General features: G+C 35.7%; 1 protein-coding gene across 2 annotated transcripts in view; it reads right to left on the bottom strand.

The window, feature by feature from the left end:
• The window catches only part of cdh10b (cadherin 10, type 2b (T2-cadherin)), a 113,877-nt gene that overhangs the window by 20,960 nt on the left and 82,800 nt on the right, over positions 1-10,117 (bottom strand). For both annotated transcript variants that reach the window (XM_087276890.1, XM_087276891.1), the window contains exons 8-11: positions 6,399-6,535; positions 2,487-2,605; positions 2,184-2,292; positions 1,034-1,285 (exon numbers count right to left, since the gene is read on the bottom strand). In XM_087276890.1, the coding sequence (XP_087133016.1) occupies positions 1,034-1,285; positions 2,184-2,292; positions 2,487-2,605; positions 6,399-6,535 (617 nt within the window). The remainder of the gene's footprint in view (positions 1-1,033; positions 1,286-2,183; positions 2,293-2,486; positions 2,606-6,398; positions 6,536-10,117) is intronic.

The raw sequence follows: 10,117 nt of genomic DNA, 5'->3' as shown, positions 1-10,117 counted from the left end.
TTGACCACACTTCGTTATCATTGTTCATTTATCCTTTTGCTGGAAATTAGAACTGAATTTAGAAATAATTTTCAAACAAATCTTTGCGCTAATAAACAAAATTAATTATGTAGGCTAATGGATGTCTGTGCGTACAACAATTCCTTATCCACTAGAGTAAAAGTGCCAGTAAAGAATTAGGAGGCTCATTCTCACTCTGTTTAACTGTTTTCTCGCTAGTGAAGTGTTCAGTTTTTCCACTTACAAAGTCCTCCATGTAAATAGCAAATTCTCTATGGTGCAACACAGCTGACTCTTAAAGGGAATGAGAGATGAGAATCTGATTGGTTTATTCTCAAAACATACCTATAACTCATTAAGAGAATAAGCTCAACCCTGTTAGACCATGCGCCATGACACAAAAGCGGATTTTTCCGTCCTAAAAATAGCAAGTGGATTCTGACACAACCTTAATGCTTTTGCGCCCAGCGCTTTGGACTTTGCGCATGGATCATCAACATTTATTTATTTATTTTTGGTATGGAAATTGTATGAAATCATTCATTCAAGACTATTGATTTATGATATTTGGATTGGAAACAAGAAAAAACTCAAAAAGTAAAAAAAAAATGTATTTATTTATTTTTTTTTTTTGTGCAATGTCTACTATTTTCCATTATAGTTATAGTTTTCAACATAATAATATTGCTGTCTTTTCCCTTAAATTTTCTTCAGTTAGTCTTAAAAAGGTCGTAAAAATGTTTTATGTTTACCCTCATGAAACTAGCTGAAGCTTAAAGTTACATCAGTGTGCTATAGATGATATATGAAACCCTTCTATGAAATCGAGGCTCATAAGAAGCGCTAAAACAAAAATGCTGCAAGCAGAAAGGCTGTTCAGTGTTGCTTAAAGCAGGGCCGGATGAACCATATGGCCGATTGGGCATTGGTCCAGGGGCAGCGTGTTCATAGAGACACCACACAGGGCCCTGTAAATGCTTTTAAATAACTAAACACAGTCTTAATCTGGCTTTTAAAAGAGTTCAACACTTACTCAGTAGTATTAAAATGCAGAGTAGGATGGCCACCAGAGCTCCGGTGCTGAGTCCAGCTGAGAGCAGCAGGGCTTCGGTGCTGCACGTCTGCGCATTTCCATGACTGTCACAGGCGCAGACGCGGACCGTCAGCGTGCTGGTGCTGCTCTGGATGGGGTAATCATTGTCGGAGATGATGATGGGCAGCAGGTAGGAGCTCATCTCTCTGCGGTTGAAGCCGCCCCGGCGGGTCAGGATCTGCGCTGTGTTGTCTAGAAGACAATTATTTCAAGAGATGCTGAGATAATGAGGGGACAGTGATGGACTGTGTTGTTTACAAAAGCTAAATATTGAGTTGTGTTTTTTTAGCAGGAAGTTTTACAAACGGGTACAAGTGCAGGTGTATGAACAATGAGGAGTTTCACATTGGGTGATGCAGCTATGTTGCTTTACTAGTGCCAAATATATATATATATATATATATATATATATATATATATATATATATATATATATATATATATATATATATATATATCATGAATGTTAAATGATTGACAGTGGTCAGTCTTGCTTTGAACGAAATAGTGAAAAAGGAATTAGAGAATAAGTATTATTATTATTATTATTATTATTATTATTATTATTAATTTTTTTGTTAAATCTCAAAATCTTAAAATGAATATATTATTATTATTATTATTATTATTACAAAGTTTATATACAGTTTGAAATAAAATACAATTATAAAATAATAATATATTATTTAAATAAATTATTATTATTATTATTATTATTATTATATCAATTTTTTTTAATTTTGTTATTATTTGTTTCAAAATCCTTAAAAACATATTATTTATTGAAATATTATATTATTATTATTTTATAATTGTATCTTATTTATATACACACACACACACACACACACACATATATATATATATATATATATATATATATATATATATATATATATATATATATATATATATATATTATAATATACTAGTTTCAAGATTCAATAATTAGTATTAATATATATATATATTTTTTTCAGAATTAAAGATAAGACATTATCTCATCACTGTATTATTTATTTAAAACTTTACGTTACAACTTTTTGTTTTTCTTTATCCCTGATGCACAAGCAAGCTTTCCTACAATTACCTTCATTATCGAAAATGGTGAAGTTTGGATTGATCACACTGAGACTGAAAACAAACTTGTGTCCGACCAGTGGTTCATCAGTGTCAACAGCACTTATAGTCTGGATGGCCTGGAAAAAGAAAAAGCAAAGATTCTTCAACTGTAATTTCCCTTCATTTTTGATGTACTGTGTTGAATAACAGAGCGTCCTAGTAATAAATGAAGCACTAAAGCTCAATAAAACAGCAGAAGAACAAAACAAAACAGAAGTGTTTAGTAAAATATTTGCATAAAACAATGAATAAACATGAAAAAGCAGCATACCTGACCGGCTTTGGAATTCTCACAGACAATAGTCTGGAAGTCCATGGCAAATTCCGGCGCATTGTCATTCACATCTCGCACTTTGATAAACACCGGCACTCTGGTTTGCAGGGCAGTACCTAGAAGCCAGTGATGAATGCGTTTCAGCAATTGCAGAAGATATTCAGTTTGCATTCAAGAGGTCTAATTTTGTTTCCCTGTATTTGTCTTTCAGCCTTTTACCTCAGGCCTATATTCTTCCACAGAGAATGCCAAAAACATGAATTAAACCACAACTCTAGTTGACAGTTTGATTTTTGTCATCAGTCATTTGTTGCAGGGCTTTGGTTGACACCGTTTCTGCAAATATCTTGAGGCTTTCGAAATGTTAGTCCACCTGAGAACATTTTAAAGCGCTTTTTTTCTTTAATAGCTTCAAACAACAACAACAACAACAAATAGAAGGTAAAAATTAATTTTGAGCTGTAACTAGATCACCATTGGGAATTGAAATATTGGTTCTCTCCGAAATGAATCATTAACTCATTAACTCATCATTAACTCACTGTTGTTTGAAACCCATAAAACATCAAAAATGAAGATATTTTGGATCAAATCTGAAAGATTTTGGTCCCTCCATTTAGAGTTTGTTCATTCAAACCTCTGACAGCTCAAATCATTAAGACATTTAAAAGAAAGAAATAGATCCATACTGTATGAATTGAGCTGTTCAATCAAAGTCTTCTGAAGAGACACAATCACTTTATATGACGAAGAGATTCAATTTAGGAATTTAATCACATATATTATATTTATCGATCAGCAAACTATGATGCTTTTAGAAGTTGTTATAAATTGTTTATCCATCGTAGGGTCTGCTAAATAGACCAGGAATGAAGTATATTATTTATTTTAATTTTGAAATTGTCTCAAAAAACTGATCCAAGATCAGATAAAAAAATATGAAACCTATTCATTGATAACTCAATGGAGGGCGATCTGAATGATCCCATGTCATTCAAGTTGTTTTTATTGTATTACACTGATCGCCCCAAATGGAGAGGCATTAAATTTTCGAATTCGAAACAATATTAATGTAACAAAGCCCTGTTTATTGAAATCATATGATCTCGAAAAGTTCATACATGCTCTGAAAGCACGAAACAAAATTGCCATGAAACTGTTTCAAAAGCAGCTATCTCAATTTTTCCCTAAAAATTTCTTTTCAGAAGACTTGTATTAAACAGTTTGATTGATATGCTTTTATTTTTTGAGCCCTTGTTTCGACGGAGAAACAGAAATATCTTAATATATTTTCAAATAATAGTTCACTTGTTGAATCAAAGAGGAGCACAAAGGTGAGTACATTTTTAGGTGAACCAACTGTTTAAAATGCTAGATTTGTACACGCTGTTTCCATCAACCTATTTTCATGTGCATTTTGGTTGTGCGCATTAAAAAAAAGTTGATGGAGAGGCCAAGATGCGCATCCATTTTAAAAATGCACATAAAAAAATTAATGCACACAACTGAGAAGGATAAGCGTTTTATTCAATACTAAAAAATGTGCATAATGGAAACACTTTTACTGAACAAATTCCAGTATGCGCTAGAGATGCATGATTCTGGCTAAAATGATAATCTCGATTTTTTTTGCCTAAAATAAAGATCACAATTTTCTCTCGATTCTGTAGATGTAAAAAAGGTCAATATGAGTGAGCTAGTATTATTGTTATTCTCAAACATGTGGTAAAACAGCAATAGGCTTTGTGTAGCCTTACTATTGGTTAAACTGCTAAATTTTATATAAAAAAAATTTATATAGAATTTTTTTATATTACATATATATATATATATATATATATATATATATATATATATATATATATATATATATATATATATATATATATATATATATATAATTTTATATATGGTGGAGTTGAACAGACTTTAGATTTGTATTGTTCATTAATGCTGATGATAATTCTGATGATTCCTAAAATCTGTCACTGATGTTCGGGAATACAGAAGACTGGGTGGGTAATTTTGCATTTCAGCAGGTTTTGAATACATTTTGGGCTGGAATCAGTCAGCTACATCTGGCAACACTGTGTGCGCTTTCGGTTTCATTTTCACTGCCAAGCAGTTCACTTCCCGCGCAGCTCCCAAACGATCACTCTGTGCCACAAACTGAATGTTATTTACAACTTTATAACCTGTTATTCACACTCTATGCAGGTTCTGTTCACTAAAGTAGACTTCATTCAAAGGCGCGCGCACCCGCCCTCTGGTAACAGCTGACGGTCAGCTAACGTCACATGTCATTTTGTGGTCGCAAATAGTCCTACATCATTACATGAAGACAGAAATGACATTGTTGGGGTGAATTATATCTTATAAATACAGCATGTGACTCTTTCAACACCATTTGGTGGTGTCCACGTTGCTGAACAACATATGTAAAACAGTGTGAAGACTTGTGCAGCCACTTTTGCTTCTCTCCTGATCCTAAAAATATGATTGACAGAATAGAGAAATGCTGGATTAGGATCATCTAAGGCACAGGTGTCAAACTCAGTTCCTAAAGGGCTGCAGCTCTGCACACTTTAGTTCCAACCCTAATTAAACAAACCTGATCAAACTGATTGACTCCTTCAGGCTTGTTTGAAACCTACAGGTAAGTGTGTTGGACAACCCGGGCTCATTGTGCAAACGTAGCCCCACGGACGTTTCTGCGGACTGCGATTTACGTCCCGGGAGGTACGTATTCGAGTGGTTTTTTGTTTTCGCGGATCTAGGGAGCGCGCGGCCTTCGCGCCCGCGTCAATCTCGCGTGAAAAGCCGCCGGATCGGGGAAAAAAAAAAAAAAGCAAAAGCCCTCGTCTTCGATTCCAACCGCGTTTTCGGATCCCGCCGCATTCTCGCCCTCATTTTTCAGATTCCGTTTTTCATCTTACCTGATTTTCGGAACCTGCTGTTCCCCGGACTCGATCCCGGTCGTCGTCCACCGCGGCCGGCTCCGGCTCCTCCTCCTCGTCTGGGGCCTCCGCTCCGCCGACGCAACGCTGTGAGCTAGGCGGACAAACTGATTGCGTCGGGAAAGCCCTCCACTCGGTGGCGAGCCGTCGGCCGGCAAAAGCGAAGAGGAGGGGTGGAGCGGCGCCACACAGCCCCACAGCGTTCGCTCGAAAAAAACCAAACGCGGCCTTTACGTACCTCCAGCCACGTAAATCGCAGTCTCCAGAAACGTCCGCGGGGCTACGTTTCCAGAATGAGCTTGGGTTGGTGTTGGAGAAGGGTTGGAACTAAACTGTGCAGGGCTTCTGCCCTCCAGGAATTGAGTTTGACACCCCTGATCTAAGGGGTCCAATCGAGATCGCGGTCTTTTTACGATTAATTGTGCAGCTCTAGAATTTAAAAAAAGTCATGTGATTTTGTTATTAGAGATCATGTGATGATAAAAATGTGTGTGAATGGACACACCAGCTGGCTGACCACATTATAAATCATCTGAAATGTTGTTTTGGTCATTCTAAAACGCCTAAACCACTTCTGTATTGGTGGTATTAGATTATTAAACACCTTCAGAGTTGTCTGTGTTCAGCGTCTTACCACCTGTTCATTGCATGTTGGCGTTTGTTTTCTGAGACGCAAGTATTTTAATAAATAAAGAAAAGATTAAAGCTGCAAATTATGTTTTTACTTTTGATATTTGACGCCAGTTAATAAGGAAGTGACGATTTTGTTGACTCATTGGATAGAAACGTTGCTTTATTCGCACGTCTTTTATGCCTTATTCCAGTTTTGCACTTAAAGTCAGTTCACATCTTTAGATGGAAACAGCTAATTATAAAACTGTTGTATGCAAATCTTCACACAATTATCTCATTTGTTCGGTGATCCAACAAGCAATCACAAAAGCAAACTTACTGAGCTCCGTGGCCAGAACCGAGATGTTGTGCCATTTGGAGGTTTCTCTGTCCAGCGCCTGCAGTGTGCTGATGGTCCCATTGTTGGAATCGATGTTAAACAGCCTCTCCAGGTCTGTGTGGCGATCAATGGTGTATCTGAAACAAGAACGACAGTAATGAATGCAAGACAATGGAGCTCTGATTATGCCCAGGCACAGGAACGGAGCGTCCTCAGTGTTTTAAAGCGTTGTAAACACAGCCCCAGGAAGTGAAAAAGGGTATATCACACACCCATAATCAAAGAGCCCACAACACTGCTGGTGCAGGCCGCCAAATAAATCAGCCCAGACTGGTTTAATTTTCCTTCAAACGGTGGGACGTATTTGATTTGACATCTCTATTAGAGAACAAATTTGTGCTCGTCAAACGTATTGATGTTAGTTCCACGCTGAGCACAACAAACTATACATTGCACCTCTATGTGATAAGAGCACGGCCACAAACTACCCTGCTGAAAGGACTAGATATTGAATTCCCATGCTGGTCCACACTTAGTTTACGGCGTCTATAAAAAAAGTGTTCACTCTCTTGGAAGTTTTTACACTCTGTTGTTCTACTACGGCATTGAGCGTTTAATTGGCCTTTTGACAGTGATCCACAGAGAAAAAATATTCTTTCATGTGGACGTGGAAACGTTTCAGCAAATTGGTCTCAAAGACTTAATCTTTATTTGCATTGGTAGAATGCAAAGTTCAATTGTTTTCTTTTCAGCGCATGAGTTTTGAACTGAATAGGCCACAGCTGACAGGAATTTGAGTTTGTATAAAAATAATAAAATATAAATCTATACTTAAATACTGTACATGCATACACACTTAACTTTTCATGTTTTTAAACACAGTTGAAGTCAGAATTGAACCCCTTAGAGTTGAAGCTCCCCTGTATATATATTTTTTCCCCACAATTCTCCCTGTTTAACGTTTTTCTTTTTTTTCCATCACATTTCTAAACGTATTAGTTTTAATAACTCGTTTCTAATCACTGATTTCTTTTATATTTGCCATAATGAGTACATACTACTTTAAGATACTAATATTCAGCTTAAAGTGTCATTTAAAGGCTGAACTAGATTAATTAGGAAATAATATTAACCTTAAAAATGTTAAAAAAAAATATATGCTTTTATTCTACCCTAAATAAAACAAATCAGACTTCCTCCAGAAGAAAAAGTATTATTGGAAACACTGAAAAACTGAAAAATGACCCAGCCGAGGCTCAAACCAGTGACCTTCTTGTTGTGAGGCGAACATGCTAGCCATTGCGCCACTGTATCGCCTCAAAATCATTCCTTCCTTCCCTCCTTCCTTCCTTCCATCCTTCCTCCTTTCTTCATTCGTTCCTTTCTTTCTTGCTCCCTCCTGCCATCCCTCCCTCTCTCCTTCCCTCATCTTTCTTTCTTTCTTTCTTTCTTTCTTTCTTCTTTCTTTCTTTCTTTCTTTCTTTCTTTCTTTCCTTCCTTCATTCCTTATTTTGTCTTTCTTTCCTTCCTTCCTTCTTTCTTCATTCCTTTATTTATTCTGCTCTCCCTCCTGCCATCCCCCCTTCTTTCTTTCTTTCTTTCTTTCTTTCTTTCTTTCTTTCTTTCTTTCTTTCTTTCTTTCTTTCTTTCTTTCTTTCTTTTTTTCTTTAATTTTTTCTTTCTCTCATTCCTTCCTTCTTTCTTCACGTCTTTCTCCCCCATCCCTTTCTCCTTTCTTCGTCTTTCTTTCTTTCTTTCTTTCTTTCTTTCTTTCTTTCTTTCTTTCATTCTTTCATTCTTTCTTTCTTTCTTTCTTTCTTTCTTTCTCTCCTTCCTTCTTTCTTTATTCCTTTCTTTCTTTCTCCCCCTCCCCTGCCTCTTTTTCTCCTTTTTCTTTCTTTCTTTCTTTCTTTCTTTCTTTCTTTCTTTCTTTCTTTCTTTCTTTCTTTCTTTCTTTCTTCCTTCCTTCCTTCCTTCCTTCCTTTCTTTCTTTCTTCCTTTTTTTTTCTTTCTTTCTTTCTTTCTTTCTTTCTTTCTTTCTTTCTTTCTTTCTTTCTTTCTTTCCATTCCCCAAGTCCTCAATCCCAGTCAGGTTACACATGATCAGATCATGACTGAATGTCTACCCATAAAAGCTCAGTTGGAGATCCCAACTCAGTCCACTGCAGGACAGAAACATGCTTTTTTATTTATTTTATTTTTAAAGCCATGTCTAACTTGGACTTCACGCTTCAGGTCACTATCTTGCTGGAAAACAAATCTCCTGCTGCAGGTGTCTGGCAGACCCCATCAGGTGTTCCTTCAGGACTTCTGTGTATTTCTACTGCATTTATTTTACCCTCACAAGCCCTCCAGGAGCTGCCGGAGAGAAGCGTATATGGCCCTCAGCATGAAGCTGCCCACCGCCACGATTCGCAGTGGGGATGATGGCTTTCTGCTGATGCTCGGTGTTTAGCTTTGACGCCAGACGCTGCGTTTATTTTAATGGCCCAAAAAGCTCAATTTTTAGCCTCATCAGATCATAAAGCCTTCTTCCAGCTGGCTTCAAAGTCTCCCACATGCCTTCTGCACAGCTGAGATGTCATATTTGACAGCCTTTTAGCCACGGCTTTCTTCTTTGCAGTTTGAAGAATGTGGGTTACAGTACATTTAGTCTGAGGTTTCACTGTGTACGTTTACATGGACATCAGTAATCTAATTATTTAGCTGATTCTGAATAAGATTGTATTATGATTAAGGGTAACGTGAGCTTTGTCCGTTCCTCTATCTTTTTATCTATCTTCCTATCTATCTATCTATCTATCTATCTATCTATCTATCTATCTATCTATCTATCTATCTATCTATCTATCTATCTATCTATCTATCTATCTATCTATCTATCTATCTATCTATCTGTCTCTCTGTCTGACAGTCCGTCCGTCCGTCTGTCTATGTATGTATGTATGTATGTATTTGTTTGTTTGTTTATTTGTTTAATTAAATTTTGTCTATCAATGCGGTCAGCATCAATTATCACAAAAAAATATTTTTTATACATTTGCTTTTTTTTTGTTCATTCATCAATTAATTCACGTTTAAAAAATAATGTACAGTTGAAGTCAGAATTATTAACCCACCTGAATTATTAGCCCCCCTGTTATTTTTTTTTACCCAATTTCTGTTTAACAAAAATATATTTTTTTTCCCTACACATTTCTAAACAAAATAATTTTAATAACTCATTTATAATAGCTGATTTTTTTTCCATTTTTTTATCTTTGACATGATGACAGTAAATAAATAATAAACATTATTTTACTAGATATTTTTCAAGACACTTGTCTACAGCTTAAAGTGGTATTCAAATGCTTAATTTGGTTAGTAACTTGGGAGATTAGGGTAATTAGGCAAGTTACTGTATAATGATGGTTTGTTCTGACTATCGAAAAAATAAAAAAAGCTTAAAGGGGCTAATATTTTTGACCTTAAAATGGTTCAATAAACAGTTTAACACTGCTTTTATTTTTAACCATTATAAAACAAATAAGATTTTCTCCAAAAGAAAAAAAAAATATTATCAGACATACTGTGGAAATGTCCTTGCTCATACACATAATTTGGCAAATATTTAAAAAAGAAAAAAAAAAAACTTCCAAGGTTGGGCTAATAATTCTGATTTCAGCTCTAAGTCATATTTGCGTATACAAAAATATTTTTATTTCTTCGTTCCATTATTT

Source organism: Danio rerio, chromosome 12, assembly GCF_052040795.2.
Source record: "Danio rerio strain M-AB ecotype USA chromosome 12, GRCz13ab, whole genome shotgun sequence".
Lineage (NCBI taxonomy): Eukaryota > Metazoa > Chordata > Actinopteri > Cypriniformes > Danionidae > Danio > Danio rerio.
The sequence above is the reverse complement of the archived record's forward strand: the minus strand, read 5'-3'. Positions and strand labels throughout refer to the sequence as shown.